The sequence below is a fragment of the Selaginella moellendorffii genome, unplaced genomic scaffold (genome assembly GCF_000143415.4).
Source record: "Selaginella moellendorffii unplaced genomic scaffold, v1.0 SELMOscaffold_96, whole genome shotgun sequence".
NCBI classification, from domain to species: Eukaryota; Viridiplantae; Streptophyta; class Lycopodiopsida; order Selaginellales; family Selaginellaceae; genus Selaginella; species Selaginella moellendorffii.
This window is the reverse complement of record NW_003314357.1, coordinates 471,210-488,251: the sequence shown is the minus strand read 5'-3', so window position 1 is coordinate 488,251 and position 17,042 is coordinate 471,210. Positions and strand designations below refer to the sequence as shown.

Here is a 17,042-nt window from a genome sequence, read left to right as displayed (position 1 = left end):
CTTAGATAAATTTCTAAAGGTCCCACACGCATTGAGACTGAAGTAGTTTACAACATGACCCCTCTCTAATGTGGCTGTAGAATTTAGTGCCACCACCAAGTACCTTATGTTAAATAGCTTGTATTATTATATTTAAACCTGATTTAAATTTAGGCTATTTATATTTGTTCATTGAATAAAAATTTAGTTTAAATGAAGTTATTAAAATTCTCTTTTCTCACGTTTTTCTTTGGTTTATTATATTTTTAGTCCTGAAAGTATCACCTATTGATTTGTTTTGTATTATTATTATTTGACATAATATTTAAAAACATATTTAAGATAACTTAATTTTCCAAAGTAAACCAAGTTTTTTGCACAATGCAAAAAATTATTTTATTATTGATTTATAAATATATATTTTAATAATATGCTTGCTATAAAATTTATCAATAACACTACTCAATAAGTAATACTTATGTATAGCATAAGGTAAGGTTTTTAGATGCATTTTTTTCAATCAATGTATACTAAATAAAAAACTTTATGAAAACACTTAATTAACATATCCAAAAGAAAAAAAGATTCCTCAAGTAACCAATATAAATAGGTGAGATATAGAAAAGGAATTAAAGAAGATAAGTTTCACTAAATACATATTCTATTAGCTGAACAGTAATATGTGGTGAAAAAACATTAAACAATAGATATTTATTCCTGATGTAAAATTCTTTATTAATAATAATATTTATTGTTAAGCTTTCCTATATTACTTAAGCTAAGGGGTAAAGATAATATAAAACATATATGATGATAGTCATAATTTTAATTTTAGAAATTCAACAACAATTATTAAAAGATAAGCATAGCAGTAGCAAGGAGGGAGATACAGCAACAAACTCATTGCATTGCATTCTTGCTTCTTGATGCAAGATTATAAACAGTAGATGCATGTTGATTAGTAGCAATCAGGACTAATCGTAACGCCGGCAGCCTGCAAGAGCGGCCATTTAAGATGACAACTGAGCAAAAAGTCTCACAAGGAACAACATTAATGCCCACTCTGCTGGTACACACAGAGACTGGCAACGCGTTCCCCCCAGTTTATAAGCCGATCTCTCGATCAAAATCCCCAAGTGCTCCACTCTTTCATTCATATGGCAGCCACATTGCTTGCTACCTGCTGGTACCTTGTCATCCTCTTCTTTGCCATGGTTGAATCCAGAGACAGCAAGGAGTTCACTCCAGAGCTTCATCACCAGTGGGGAGGTGGAGGCTATGGCTATGGTGGCAAAGGACCCGGACCGGGATATAGTGGAGGCTATGGTGGCGGCAACCCCGGTTACAGTGGAGGCTATGGTAACAATCCTGGCTATGGCGGAAATCCCGGCTATGGTGGTGGCTATGGTAACAATCCCGGCTATGGTGGAACTTACAGTAATGGTCCTGGCTATGGCAACAATGGAGGCGGATACTCTGGAAGTTCCGGCTATGGCGGAAGCACTCCAGCCTTAGGTGGTGGTATTGGTGGGGGTCTACCCGGGACTTTCACTGGCTCAAGTGGAACTGGGGATGGATCTGTGGAAGGAACTACCATTCCAGATCATGGTACCGGAGGAGGGTACCCTGGAACTGGGAAAATCGATCCTTCTTCCACCACAAAGCCGTGACGATTTTTTTCCTCCTCTGTAAGTTTTCTACCGTAATATAGTGAAATCTTTCTGTGGTAAATAGTCGCTGTAAGTTTTGGAATGGAGAATGGATCGACGACAATGTGTCGATCTCATCAATTCTTGCTCGACGCTGTCCATGGCGAAAGCCACCGAGGCCAAACTCTCTCCGAATTTTCCGGACGTGTTCCTGAGTAACAAAATGATCCAAATGTATTCCAAGTTTCCTGGAGGCCTCAAGCACGCCAAAGCTGTGTTTGATTCCATCTCCTCCAAAAACATCTTCTCGTACGTTCTCCTCCTCTCGGCCCACACAAAAGAACCCGACGGCCTCGATAGCGCCACGTGGTTGTTCGACAGTATGCCATGTCACAACCTCGTCGCCTGGACAGTGATGTTCGCAGCATATACCGCAGCTGGGCATCGTGATTTGTCAATGCGAATATTTCACTCAATGCCCGCATGGGATCTTGTAGTGTTAAATGCGATGCTAGCGACAATAAACGAGCACGGGAATATACCACGCGTTGAATCATTTTTCGGGTCTATGGAGGCAAGGGATATTATTTCTTGGAATAGCATCTTAGATGCATATGCCAAAGCCGGGCATATGGGATCTGCAAAGAGCGTGTTTGATACAATGCCACAGAGAGACATGGTGACGTGGACGACCATGCTGAATGTGTATGCCAAAGGAGGCTATGTTGCAGAGGCTGCAAGTGTTTACGAGAGCATGCCTGAAAGCGATCTAGTCTCGTCAACCATTATTATCACAGCATATACCCAATTTGGGTACTTTGCAAAAGCGAAAGAGGTCTTTTACTCGCTTCCATTATGGAATCTTGTGCTTTACAACTCCATGATCACTGCGTTTTCTCAAGCTGGCGAATTGGATCAAGCACGACGTTTGTTTGATTTGGCAGTGGAGAGAGACGTGATCACTTGGAACGCCATAGAATCGGCATATGCTCATCACAATTGCCTCCAACAATCTCTAGAAATCTTTCGTAGAATGCCACAGCACGACGTGTTCTCTTGGAATATCCTCATTGGAGCGTATTCCCAGCATGGAAAAGTAGCCGAAGCCGTCAAAATTTTCAGTGGCATGCCCGAAAGGAATCTCACAACGTGGAACGCCATGCTATCAGCATATACCCAAAACGGCCATCTTGAGCAGGCAAAGTGTATGTTTGACTCTATGCCTGAACATTGCTGCATAGCGGCAACAGCGCTGATTTCCACATACTCTCATTTCGGGTATATTCTTGAGGCACAAATATTGTTTTGTGAGCTGGTTGACAAGGACTTAGGATGCTGGAATGCTCTTCTTTCCACATATGCCTCAAACGGGCATATGGGAAGTGCGAGTAGAGTGTTTCACAGCATGCCTCTAAGAAACGTTGTTTCGTGGACGACGATGCTAGCTGGACACACACAGTACTCTCGCATCACAGCCGCAAAGAAGTTCTTCGATTCGATGCCTGACAAGAACTTGGTGTCATGGAGTGTGATGCTTGCAGCATATGCCACAAACAAGCTTCTCACGGCAGAAGCGCTGGAGCTTTTTGACGAGGTGAAATCCTTGGAGCTTCCAGACGAGACTTGTTTTGTGCTTGCTCTTCTAGCTTGCAGCCATATTGGCAAAGCTGAGCTTGGCAAGTGTCTTTTGCTGTCCTTGGAAATGGATTTTGGCCTGAATGTGACAAGACAACACTACTGCTGCTTGATTGATCTGCTTGCTCGTACGGGGCATACAAACGATGCAAAGGAGCTGATCCAAAGTAGTCCATTTGTGCCCGAAGCTCTCGAATGGAGAAGCTTGCTTCGAAACAGTACTGCTGTTGCTGGAAACACCATCAAAATTGACTCTAGAGATGGATCGCAATACATCCTCCTTGCAAATATGTATACACAAACGGGGTTCCATTAAGCAAACAAAAACTTCAAGCTATACCTTGAGATGAGAAGCTTGTGAAGTTCACGCTCCAGTACTGACTAACCTGAGAACACCGTGCCCTGTGAAAGATAATTAAGCGGCACAAAGCTGAAAACAATTACCAGCGTTTTGTTGCTTGATCGCTTCCACTCTCTGCTTCTCTTCCCACAGCCCGGCAGCTCCATATATATTTCCCATCAAAGTGTAACCTGCGAAGTCGCCACCATCAACTTCGATCAGCTTCTTGAAAGCCAGCCTTCCAATTTCCACATTCTTCCACTTGTGGCACGCACCCAGCACCGTCCTCCACGTTACCGCCGTCGCCTTCCAAGGCATGGTCTTCACCACCGCCATCGCTGCGTCCAGCCGGTTGGCACGGCTTAGAATGTCGATGTAACAGTGGTAGTGATCCAAGCTCGGACATGTAATCCTCTCGAAAAACCTCGTGCCTTCGTCTACCAGACCGGCGTGGCTGCAAGCCGTGAGGACGCAGACGAGAGTAACGTCGTACGCTGGAAGTCCCTGCTCTTGCATCTCGGTAAAGATCTGAAAAACCCGGTCGCTGTCGCTGTACCGAGTGTATCCTGCTATGAGCGACGTCCAGGTGATGGGGCTCGTCAAAACTTCCATGGAGTCGAATACCCGCTGAGCTCTTTCCATGATCCCAGCCTTGGAGTAGAGATCCACCAGGCAGTTCCCCGTTACGATCTCGCTCTCGAATCCAAGCCTAAGAACTTCCGCGTGCATAGCTCTTCCCTGTTCCAAGTCCACCAGCTGGGTGCACGCCGTGACAACTGCTGCCAGGGTCCGAGCGTCTGGAAGACATGATCCTTGAGTGGACATGAGCGGGAGTATCTCGAGAGCCAGCTCCGCTTCCTTGTTCTCAGTGTAGCCCAGTAGGAGAGCAGTCCAGGAAACCACGCTGTGCCGACGCATCCTGTCAAACACTCGACGGGAATCCGCCATGCTCCCAGACTTGGCGTAAGCATCCACCAGAGTGTTGCTGACATAGATGCCTGTGTCCCCGGAGCCACTCGTCTCGACTACTATGGAGTGCACGGCCATGACTTTGTCCAGGTACTTGAGCTGCTGCTTCTTCTTCATCTCCTCGTCAACCTCCTTCGATAGCTCTTTCTCCGCTAGACTCGAGCAAGCCTTGAGTGCCGCCACGAAAGTCAAGCAGTCGGGCTGGCAGTAGCTCCGCATCGTGAAGAACAGCTCCAGGCATAGCTCAGCTTCGTCGTTCTCTGCGTATCCCATCAGCAGCGAGTTCCAGGCCACAACGTTGTAGCACGGCATTGTATCGAAGACCCGACGAGCATCCACCAAGCTCCCGCATTTCGAGTACACGTCTACGAGAGTGCTTGCCACGAACACGTCCGAATTGAATCCACCATTTCTCGCAGCCTGTGCATGGATTTCCATCCCCCTTTCCAAGCTCTCGACTCTCACTTTCCTCCCGCCCGTAGGCTCCTCCTTTTCTTCTTGCTCCTCAGCAAGAGAACCGCAAGCCTTGAGAGCAACCAGGTAAACCGTTGCATCGGGCCGACACGAGCCTTGCTTCTGCATCCGAGAGAAAACCTCCAAAGCAAGCTCCGGTTCGGAATTCTCAACGTACCCCAGTATCAAAGCTGTCCACGACACAGCGTCGTGTTGATCCATCCTGCAAAACACCCTGTAAGCATCGATCATGCTCCCACACTTGGAATACATACTCACCAGCGTGCTCGCAACGTACACATCCTTCTCGAGCCCACAGCTCACGGCTTGCGAGTGTAGAGCCACGCCTCTTTGAAGCGCTTTCGTCTTTACCTCCTTGGCATCCACTCCGAGCTTGGATCCATATTCTTTGGCAGCTAGTCCCATGCAAGCCTTGAGAGCCGCTACCATTGTCCGAGACTCGGGTGCCAAGCTCATGCCGGAAAAGAGTTGCAGTGCTAGCTCCTCATCACCACTTTCGGCATAGCCAAGTATCAGCGAGCTCCAGCAAACGCTAAGCTCGTATGGCATCCGCTGGAAAGCTCGCCAGGCATCATCCATGCTGCCACACTTTGCGTAGAACTCCACCAAGCTGTTGATGACGAAAACGTTGTCACCACAGCCGGAGCTTTCCGCCTGGAAATGGATCTTCTTCCCTCTTTCCAGCGATCGAAGCTTGTTTCCAGGGGAATCTTGGATGGCCAGCGCGGTGCACGCCCTGATCGCAGCGAGAAAGCTTCTAGCGTCTGGATGGCATCCTTGATGCTGCATCTGGGCAAAGGATTCCAGCACCAGCTCGGAATACCTGCCGGTTTCCACAAACCCTAGCATCAGCGAGTTCCAGAGAACAGTGTCGTGCCTGGGCATCTGATCGAAGACCGCACGGGCGTCGGCCATGCTCTGGCACCTGGAATACATGCTTACTAGCGAGCTCGCCACGAAAATATCCGATGGATGGAGACAGCGGGCCTTGCTGTGGATGATTTTGGCGCTGTCGAGATCCCGGGCACTGCCGCACGCCTTGATCGCCGGGAGAAGCGCTGCATTGTGTTTCTGCCAGCATTGATCGATCCGTGGACGAGCCTGCTGCTTGTAGGCGGCGGAAAGAATCCTGGCGAGTCTCGATCGCCTCATCCATTTCCCTGCAAACCCTAATCCCTTCCGGTGGTTTTCAGTTCTATCATGGCCCTGGGCTTTAGCCTGGCTAACATAAAATTCAGCAATTGTCACAGCTTCATATTTGATTCCTTCAATCTTATGCTTTTTACCTTGTAAATAGTATATGTATTTGCCAAGTGCTGTGGCCAAGGCCTATGAAAGCAAGTGGTTAGCATTTGCAACCATTTCTTTAACATGTATAAATCTCATTTCTGTTTGTTCTTCTTCTGGATCTGAATAAATGATTGTCCAGCCACTATGATAAGCCTAGAAATATTTTGTGACAACAGAAAGGAGGAAAGGGCATGGGCTGGGAATTGATGATCATCCTATTCACAACATCTAAAGTTTTTGGAGAGGCTTGGGGTCAAGCCATAGTGCTTCTATGGTTAACGGAGATCCAAGAAAATATCCTACACATTTCAATTATGTCTAAATTGTTTTTTCTTCTTTTTATAATAGTATATGAGTTAAAGTTCTTTTGTTGATCTGGAGGAACATTAGAAGGAGGTACTATAGAACTTTTTTTAGTGGATGGGATTTTTTACTACAATGGCCATGTCTATTTGCCATAGGTGGATATGTTAACTACTAAAGTTTTATTCCACTATCATGATCATCTAGAGGCTAGCCATTTTGGGTGGAAAAAGATATATGAGTTAATTAAGCACAATTTTTATTGGAGGAATATGATGGCTGATATCATTAAGTATTATAAATCATACGAGCTCTATCAGCAGGTTAAGGTGCCATGGGAGAAACCAAAGGGACTTTTGTAACCTTTACTTATTCCTTAGAACTGTTGGTGTAATATTTCTATAGATTTCATCATTTATTTGTCACAAACATAGAGGCAAAAGGAGCAAGTATGGGTTATAGTGGATTGATTGACAAAGTATGTGTGGTTGTTGGCTTTTCAAAAGTCTGTCACTACCTTAGATTTTGTTGTAATCTACTTTAAGAAGGTTTTTCCTAATTTTGGTTTGCCAAAGGACATCATTAGTGATTGAGATTCAAAATTCACTAATGGATTTTGGAAGAACTTTGCATTCATTATACAAGTGATTTTAAAACTTTCGAGTGGAGATCATCCTTAGACAAATGGGCAAATCGAGCATGTAAATTAGGTGGTGGAGGATATGTTACATTGTAGCATTAATCAAAGGCAAAGATAGTGGGATTTATATCTTTCGTTAGTGCAATTTACTTACAACAATAGCCAACACAGTGGAATTAAACAAAGTCCTTACTTTGCCATGTTTGAAAGGCATCCCAAACAGTGATGAAGTTGGAGTTGCATTTGAGTAAAGATGTTCAAGATAAGCTTGATTTCAAAGCGACTAATTTGGCCACAGAACTTGATGAGATTTTAATAGTGGGCAAATGGAATTTTCAAGTAGCTTAAAATAAAATAGAGAAGTTTGTTAATGAGCATTGCCAATTCCAGGAATATAAAGTGGGTGATTTCATCTTTGTACAAGTGATCTTTCCATTAAGTGAGGGGTAGAACACCTTGGTGCTTTTATGGAATGGGAAGAGTGACAAACTTTCCTATCAATATGCTGGTCCATATAAAGTGCTAGAGCACATTGGTAAAGTGCCTTATCGAGTACAATTGCCAATTGGGGTGAAAATTCATCTGATATTTTATGTCAGCCAATTGAAAAGTGTATTATCTCGGAGTGAAGGGCCCAATGCTTCCTTAATGTATACAACTATGGAAGATGGACCAAAAGCTTGAGTAGGGTTCCCTAGAAAGGATGATCACTAGTTCAACTCATCCTTGGGACCAAGACTTTGTTGGGGGGGAAGAATTGTTAGTTGTCTATGGTCAATGTTAGTCAAAAGGAGGCTTAAGGGTATATTAAGTCATATTAGGGTAAGGAACTTAATGTACCCTAGGGCTCACAGCAGAGAGCTTTTGAGGTACCTCAGGGGGTGGTTGGGTGGTGAGAAACCTTAAGACAAGGTGTAACATAATTTAGGAAGATTAAATCTTTGTCTATTAGTGCCAGATTATAACACATGTGGTGGGTGATGATATAACCACTAAAAAATCCAAGGCTAAAGTGAACATGAATAAATAAGTGGGGTAACTTGGTAAAGTGCTCAAGATTTGGCTTTAGCTCCCTTGGGAGATCGAATGGCCAATGTTCCCAATTCAAGTGTGGGTGGCACTACCTACTTGGATACCTAATATGGCTTATCAAAACCTCCCTCTTGCTATATGGCTAAGGCATTCAAAAGCAAAAGGTGGGGGAATACCCACAAGACTTGTGTAGAGCTTTAATGTTTCAAAATGTCATCCCAAAGTCCCAGATCATGGAAAGTAAGAGGAGCAGACCACTTGTGTAGTAATCAAGGGTATAATCATGTAATAAGGAAGTCCTAAATGTCAATGGGAGTTAATGGTTAGGCCTTTAGGCTATAACCTAGTGACAGTGTTGAAAAGCACTACTATGGATGGAGAGGGACTTGGTGAATACCAAAAAAGGGATATTGGGGAAATATGTTCTCTATATCCCTGAATATCTTAAGGATGCTAAAGTATAATTATGGGATGACCATTCATGAATGGATGACCTAGTCTTTGGGAGATAGGATTGTGGTATGAGTGGTCTTGGATTACTAATAAGATAAAGGCAAATAGATATAGCCTTAGTATAACGAACTAATTTGTGTACCTTTAGATGCCTATAATGGGATTAAACATATAGAGCACTTAGACTAAGTGTAAGTGCTAGAAGTTACTCATAGGGCTAACAAGTCCTCAAGTCAGAAATAGGATTTATGGAAGTTGTGAGTGAGACTCCTCCAAGTGGTCAAAAGTATGGTTAAACGACTAAAGTAGAATGGAAAATTTAGTCAGTTACAAGTTGGAGGTAAGTTAAACCTACTAGATGTCAATTTCAGCATGTGATGTGATTTCCCTAGCCAACTAACATAGTCGAATCCGAGACTTTTCTAATACCAAATATAACCTCCTAAATTTAAATTTCCCAAAAAGTCACCTAGCCTAATACTATTTAAACCCAAAGACGCTTATCCCCAAATATCCTAACATATTTAACCTATTAAATAAGTGGGTGCACTCTTATTCATTGGTTCTTTCCTTTTATTTTTGAACCTTATGGATCATCTCTCAAATTGTTCTCTTTAATAACTCTCAAGTGTATAACCAAGGAGGGAAAAGATAAAAACACGGAATGACATTGGAATAGTCCTAAAACATTTAGTATCTCAATGCCAAGACTAGTATACAATATAGAGCCAAAGGGAGTTTAATACTATTGTAGTATACTAGTAGCTTAATGCGAATATTTGTGTTTAAGAAAATTTATACATTTTGTATATATGCTTAATTAGTAGATCTACACACTTTTTATAAATAATTAATAGGATTGAAATAGGATTAACATATAAAGTATGATAGAAAGGGTGTTTGACAGATATGGTAAGCTATCATATAGTGATATTGAGGGACTAATGCTCAATATGTGACAATTTTTGTTAAACCAGTATAAAATAGAGAAAAGAAAACTAAAAGCTAGAAGAAGTATGCACACATAAAAACCCTAGTTTACTAAAACACTTGAATAAAAGGGATTAACAAAGGGGACTAACAGTGTTAATCTCCTACCATCATGGTTATAAAAGAAAAATATCCAAAAGAACTTCCTAAGAAGTAGTTTTCAATACCCATAGTCATATTTAAGATACACTCCCCTCATTAAAAAGATTAATGTCCTTGTCGATGCATACTCTAGTTTAAACCACCGTCAATAAAACAACTCCAGAAAAAGTTCATGGTGTTCACACTTTATGAGAAATACACTAACTTAAATGAGTTATAGGATTATACAGAATAAATTAATATTCAGACATTTTTTAGTTGTTATTAACAAGGGAATGATTAACAAAGTTAACCACCCTTTTTGCTTTGAAAGTCACCCAATTTACAAAAGATAATATACCCCTACTTACATGTGATATAGAAAGAGAAGCCAAAAGCCCAACCCTTATAAGAAACAAACCAAACCCATTAGTAAGTTTAGATAAACTATTGTATATGATAGTTAGAGTTAGTTATACAATCACACCCTTTTTAATGGAAATAGAAATAGTGAGAGAGAGCCGATCAATGGGATTAGTTGACAATAGCTATCTTATGAATAAATAATTCACCATACATATGAAGTGCTTATACAAGCCTAAATCCAATATCAATATAGTGGATAATATCAATGTTAGAGACAAAATTATTCAATGAATAAATCTTACATTAGAATGTAAAAGTATTCAAATTAAGTTATTATCCAATAAATCACAAGTATAGAACCACTAAGATCATGATAGTTGGAAGATATAGGAGTAACTATCTCATAAAATTCAACAGTAAATATATATCATCAAGTAAACTCAATGATAAAGCTAAACTATCAAATATTGTAAATAGTTGGTAAAATTTTTTATAAAAGACAGCTTAAAGGATACAAAGTCTCATTGATGAATAAGCAAAATGCTCATAAATATATTTTTGAAAGGAAAAAATATCACTAATTTATTAGAACAGGTTTTAGCAATAATCAATGCATCCAAATAAATGTTCTAATAAGGATAAGATGATGATCAATCATCATAAATAATTACTAGATGTAAATACCAATATTAATAATGGAAAATTTTCTTTTTTTTAGTTAGCTTAATAATATTAATGACTAACTTATTATTTTGTAAAGGTAGCATAATCAAAAACCAAATCACTTGTTATGGAAAAACCAAAGCTCAACCCAACAATCTCATTTAAAACATAACTAACCCATTTGCTACTCATCTCATTTGAACACTAATATGGTAGTTAAACGATAAAGCTTAGGCAGTGGTTTGTTAATTAGCAAATGCATAAATGTTAATATCACAAAGGTATGACCAAACTATTAACAACATTTTCATCATGACTAGTTAAACAAAATATTAATATTCAATGAGCTCCAATCACTAATCATTTGAAGCACTACAGATGAAAAATCAACTACCTTAATATGCCTATAAAGAAACACCTCATCTCACTCTAATATCAACTCTAACAATGTCAAAGTCAAAACATCAAGTTAGGGATCAACACTATCATGTTTAGGATGATCTCTATATTGTTGTTCTCTTTTATAAACTTTTTTTAGACTAGGATTAAGGTAGTGCTAAAGCAAGTTTGAGATTTGGTCAAAGTTGTGTATAAAAAGAGAGTCATTAGAGATGAAGGTTAAATCATTTTCTTTTCTTAAAGAGGTGATTCATAATGAAGTGTTGACTCATTACTTGTGTTCACATCATGTAATTAAGAGTCCCTATCTTGATGTATATTGGTTATGATGGTCTTACAAGTGCTGAGTCGTGGGATGGATAATAATGAAGTGTTAAACCATTTTGTCTAGGCTTGTTATTGGAAGGCTTGGGTTACAATACTCAATTCTTTTTTGGGAAATTTTGCTATTGCTCGCTGAGTAGTTTAGTCTTGGATTAGTTTTGAGTATGGTCAAATAAAGAGTGGTATATGCTTGTCCATGTTGTGAACATAAGTTAGTGGTGTTGGGTGTTGTAAATCTCTATCGGTGGGATGTGGCATCTATATTGTATTTTGTAGAATAGAGTTGCCATTTGATACTCAAGTAAACTTTTAAAATTATAATGTGGGCTTGCTCGTGGTGTTGCTCAATTGATAATCAAGTCATTGTGACACTTAAATTATATTTATGTGATAGTAAACAATGTGTTTACAAAGTTGTTTGGTTAAATGATGATCAACCCCAAAGTGGTTGATGAATAGGCTAGTCTATTTGCAAGAAGTAGCATTAAAGTAGCTTTAACTAAATTCTCAATGGTAATTCATTATGCCACGCTTAAGTTGGTTCTTTAATTCCTAAAGCTTGCCCATCGAGGTTTTGGAAAGGGTTATATCATTCACCTACTATGGTTTCTTGGCTTATCCATTGGTATTTGGAGTAAATTGTTGGATAGAGAAGGTGTGAAATTAAGGCATTAATATTACTAGCATTTGTGTTAATAAAAGTGACATTGTTAGTTTGAGTAATAAAGAGTTTTTCCTTAGAGCTTGATTTTTTATATCATTTTTCTTGTTAATGTCTTGGCTTCACATTGGATTATGAAGGTGGCTGAAGAAGAGTGTTAGTGTAATATGGATATTTAAAAATGTGGTCTTTGTGATCGAGTCTTGGGTATTCATTTTGCATTTTGTGGATGTCAGTGTTGGATTCAGATAAATAGGCATGATGTTTAATACTTACGTATACCCTTGGGTCATAAGAATTTGTGCTGTAGTGAACCTATATAAAATTGTTGGTAGGAGGAAGTTGATTGGGTCTTGAAAGTTTACATTTCTAGATTGAGAGTCATTCTTTCTCTAGGATGGAAAATTTTCTATAATTTTTTATACTTTTTCAATGGCTGATATGTTGATCATTTTGCAGAAAACCATTCTATTTTTGTAAATCAGTACATATTAGTAAAAGGGTTGGAGTTGACTTTAGTTAGGTTAGACCTTAGTATTTAATTTGTATAATACAGTCCAAAAAAAATGTTAACTTTTGAGGCTAAATCAATTGAGTTGAATAGAGTCTATAGTTGGTGTAGAAAAGTGGTTGTTGCACATTTTTAAAAAGGTAACTCTTGTGCCTTTCTTCTATCGCATTATGTTAGGTGGTAGATTGCACTTTGCATTTCGTTAAACTCTATAAGAGTAGTGAGCTTTCATTGATCTTGACTTGGTCTTGGTAGCCTTGCATCTTAGCTAAGGATTGTGATGTCCACTTAGTTATTTGTGGTTGAGATGTTAGCATCTATATTATAACTTTGTTTATATGGAGATTTTGTACCAATATAAGTCTATTTCATGGTCTTCACTTTAGTTTTGACTAAATATTGATTATGCATAGTTAGCTTCTTCAAAGCATGCTCAGAGTTATTAGCTAGAAGCATTAGTAAACTTATTATGGTTAGCCCCAAAATTGGAGCTAAAAGGATGCCATATAGTAGTGGTTATCTTTATTATCCTTTCTTTCTTTCTTTTGTGTAGTTTGGTTATATTGTATGAAGGGACAACTCTTGCAACTCCTAACCCTTAGAGCAAAGCATTGCTAGAACATTTTGCTTTTCAGCGATAAATTGTAGTGCCTCTCATCTCTACCAATGTGAATGTTTGGGATATTGAATTCTACAAAGCAACGCTATTCCATATATAAAAAAGAGGAGTTGGATTCAAGTGGTCATTTAGTTTATGCTTGTCCGTGAACCTTTATCTCGTACTTAGGATATTACATTTATATTGGATAAATATATAACTCAATTACATGAGTTTAGTGTTTGGGTTTTATGAAGGCAAATTAGAGTGATTATTAGTTGCTTTGCGACTAGTGGTTGCTTATAAACTTCATCGAGGACTGTTAACACTTGCTTTGCTCGATGATAATTTAGTAATGATAGATTTGTTTTACCAAATGGTGTTGTAAAGGATTATATCATTAACTTACATGGTTTCTCCATATTAGCGTGCCGACTTTACCTTTGTTAATATCATTTGGTGGTGTTTAGTCTATAATGTTAGATTACATTGAGTCTTAAATGTGGTGATTCACTCATTGATGATGTGTTATCTATAGCTGATTGTTGGTTGCAAATACTATGTATAGTATCTTCGACTTTGGTTAGCTTAGTTGCTAAAGACCTTTGAGTGGTAATTCACTCTTGCTTTCTTTTAGCTTTCTTTTGATGGCATTTAAGTGATGCTTTGTCATTGACATTGTTAATGTTGAAATTTGAGTGAAATAAAATGTCTCTCTATAAGATTGATATTGAGTTTCACTAAAATTAATGTAGATAGTGTTGATGATTTGGTTGTAGCTTTGTGTTATTAGCATTTGTGCATTTGCTAATTAGCAATTATGTTGGTGTTCAAATGAACTGAGTGGCAAGTTTGAGTTAGTTATATTCTAGACGAGATTATTTAGTAGGGGTTGAGCTTTAGCTTTTCCTTGAAATGTGATTTAGTTATAGACTATATTAGCTTTACAAGAGGAAGATTTAATGATTGATATTGAAGTTAGTGATTCCTTGTTAGATTTGGATTGGATATATCAATCATTGATGATTCTTCTTGTGGTTGTTATGAAGTTGAGTATAGCTTCATTATGCTTAACTTTTGGATTGATGCAAATATGCTCTTTATTAACTTTAGCATTATGAAGTTTGAATTATGGATATATTAAGGAGGATGTTATGGGTTGTACCATGATTTCTTCTTTAGCATTGAAATTATTTTATGCAAGACTCATAATCATTATTTGGCAAAATTTTGCTATAAGCTTCTTGGAACTTTTAGTTCCTTGAGTTTTGTGCTCATTATTCTATTTGTTAAAAGTTATTAGGAAAGCATTTAAGCTTATTAGCTTTGATGTTGAAATTAGTATTTATATCTAACAATCATTGATGATGATTGATTATCATCTAGGATAATTGATTATTTTTGTTAAAAGTTTTACTTGATTATTATTGATATAGAATGATTTGTCATTCTTCGGATGGGTGAATCCTTTCTTCAATGATGGTTATACATCTTTGTATTAATGGGATGATTGATGATCTTTCATAATGGTTAGTTATTCTCTTTGATAGCTTATGGTTTTTTGTATTACCACATATTCTTTATGATTTGTTCTAGATTGGTCTCTTGGGTTTGAGATATTAGTAGAATGTTGCTAACACTTGCTTAAGCACCTTGATTTTTTTAGTATAAATGACTAAGATCTATTTAGATTGGCTAAATGCAATAGTTAGTATGAACAAATGTTTATTAGTCTTACAACATTTATTTTATTCTATAGATTGTTGCTACAGTTGATTTTAATTATGAGGGTTCCAAATGAATAGTAGGGATTGTGGGTATATCAAGTATAGCCAACCAACTTGAGGTATAGTTTACCTCCCACTTGCATGCTTGTCCTTGTTTTGCATCCGATTTGGGTCTGAGCTTAAGTTTCACACTATACTAGTTGATAGAGTACCTATATCCTTGCATTAAACCACCAATATGCTACTGAAATAGCATTAGATTATGTTTGGCTCTATTTTGTGTGTTGATCTTGGCATTGGGATGTTGGATGCTCTAAGATTGTTTCAACATTATTCTGTGCTCCTGTCCCTTTATTCCTTGGGTTGAACACTCAATAGTCACTCTGTGCTCTAGTACCTTCACACCTTTGCTATGTTTGGGAGTTTGGCTCTATACCTTCTTTCAGTGGCTTCGAAACTTGGGTTCCACTTTACTATCTTTGGATACATGGCATGTGGCAAGTGGCATATGACACATGGCACATAGAGGGTTTAGGTAGCAATTCATAGTTATCCTATGGTAAATTACCATAAAATAAAGAGTAAAAGCCATATATGCTATACTCATCTTTTGATACCAAATATAGCATACGTGTTTTTCACCCTTTATCTTATGGTGATTTACCATAAAATAACCACAAAGTAGAACCTATGCCACATGTCTAAGGACAGCAGAGTGGAACCTAAGTTTTATAGCCTTGGGCCACTAAATAAAGGTATGAAGCCAAACTCTCAAGCTAACAACCAAGGAACGAAGGAAATAAAACACGAAGTGACCCTTGAGCATTTAGCCCAAGAAATGAAAGAACAAGAGTACAAAGTGACATTGGAATAGTTTTAGAGTATCCAACATCCCAATGCCAAGATCAACACACAAAATAGAACTAAATATGTCTAGCTTGGGTCTAAGCCTAAATTCTATACCATGTTAGATAGTGGAATACTTATATCCTCGTGTTAGTTCACCAGTATGCTAGAATAGCACTGACTTATGTTTTCTTTCTTGCTTAAACTTGCAAGTTGGTTCGTTTTATAGACCAACTTATGGAGAAAACAAAGCTTTAAATTGTAAAGATATGGGAGGCAAAACAAGGATAGGCACACAAGTAGAAGTTAGATAGTGCTTTAGGTTGGTCAGCCATGCCTAACCTACCCACTATCCCTATTATACATTTGGAACCCCACCCTACCGCCCCCCCCCTAAGGAACACACATTTTAGTCTCTGGGAAAGCTTGAAATTTATTAAATATGGAATGGCATTAGATTGTGAATTTAAACACGAGACTAACACCATCATGATCAAGGCAATTTCTACATTCTGTAGATATGCCAAATTAGTAGATTTAAACATTTTCCATAAATAGCAATTGAGACTAAATAAAACCAATAGAAGGAGCATGATAACAAAAATGTCTTGGTGGATATGGTAAGCTACCACATAGCAAGTATTAAGGGACTAAGCTCAAAATTGTGGGGGTTCTCAACACTAATAATTGCAAGTTAACAAATGAGTTTCTCTAACTAAGTCAAAAATGTTTGACTAATAACATTTAGGAATTTTGTCCTTATAATCTTCTAGCCAACTACACACGCAAAAACTAGTTTTTCAACTAGCTTGAGTGGAGATTGAAAAAGGGTTTAACAAAACTGACCTCTTGCTATTTGTAAGCTCCTGAGTTTGAACTTCCCGGGAGGTCACCTAGCCTAGTACTATTCAAACCCAAGGACGCTTAACTCCAAATATCCCAAGACCCTTAACCGATTGGAAAAGGGGGTGCACTCTTGTTCATGGGCCCTTTCCCTCTATATTTGAACCCTCGTGAACGGAAGCTGAGAGCCCCGCTCTCTTGACACCCTACCCCTCGGGTCAAGCCCAGCGGGAGCAAACTGGACCAGATGTCAATCAACATGTGGTGCG

At 38.7% G+C, this 17,042-nt stretch overlaps 3 protein-coding genes across 5 annotated transcripts; 2 read left to right on the top strand and 1 right to left on the bottom strand.

Moving 5' to 3' along the window:
* Positions 1-1,136: 1,136 nt before the first annotated feature.
* On the top strand, positions 1,137-1,649 carry LOC9650448 (glycine-rich cell wall structural protein). Its single transcript, XM_002989315.1, has one exon. It carries the CDS (start codon positions 1,137-1,139, stop codon positions 1,647-1,649), a length of 513 nt encoding a protein of 170 aa, XP_002989361.1.
* A 139-nt stretch (positions 1,650-1,788) lies between these two features.
* On the top strand, positions 1,789-3,579 carry LOC112341993 (pentatricopeptide repeat-containing protein At4g02750-like). Its single transcript, XM_024663072.1, has one exon. The coding sequence runs from the start codon at positions 1,789-1,791 to the stop codon at positions 3,577-3,579; it is 1,791 nt and encodes a 596-aa protein (XP_024518840.1).
* LOC112341997 (putative pentatricopeptide repeat-containing protein At3g01580) lies at positions 3,494-6,257 on the bottom strand. 3 transcript variants are annotated; one of them, XM_024663079.1, is made up of 3 exons: positions 3,708-6,257; positions 3,604-3,665; positions 3,494-3,543 (listed from the first exon to the last, which is right to left on the bottom strand). In XM_024663079.1, the coding sequence occupies exons 1-2, from the start codon at positions 6,196-6,198 to the stop codon at positions 3,628-3,630; spliced, it is 2,529 nt and encodes an 842-aa protein (XP_024518847.1). In that variant the 5' UTR covers positions 6,199-6,257; the 3' UTR covers positions 3,494-3,543; positions 3,604-3,627. The 3 variants fall into 3 exon arrangements, with proteins under 3 accessions (XP_024518847.1, XP_024518848.1, XP_024518846.1); XM_024663080.1 differs by having other exon boundaries at positions 3,514-3,543; positions 3,604-3,649; XM_024663078.1 differs by having other exon boundaries at positions 3,527-3,665.
* Between the last annotated feature and the right edge of the window lie 10,785 nt (positions 6,258-17,042).

Bases quoted from the DNA above. Each gene is read 5' to 3' on its own strand.
- LOC112341993 (XM_024663072.1), top strand. From the start codon at position 1,789: ATGGCGAAAGCCACCGAGGCCAAACTCTCTCCGAATTTTCCGGACGTG.
- LOC112341997 (XM_024663079.1), bottom strand. From the start codon at position 6,198: ATGAGGCGATCGAGACTCGCCAGGATTCTTTCCGCCGCCTACAAGCAG. The intron at 3,666-3,707 runs GTAATTGTTTTC...TATCTTTCACAG, and splicing joins GATCAAGCAACAAAACGCTG to GGCACGGTGTTCTCAGGTTA.
- LOC9650448 (XM_002989315.1), top strand. From the start codon at position 1,137: ATGGCAGCCACATTGCTTGCTACCTGCTGGTACCTTGTCATCCTCTTC.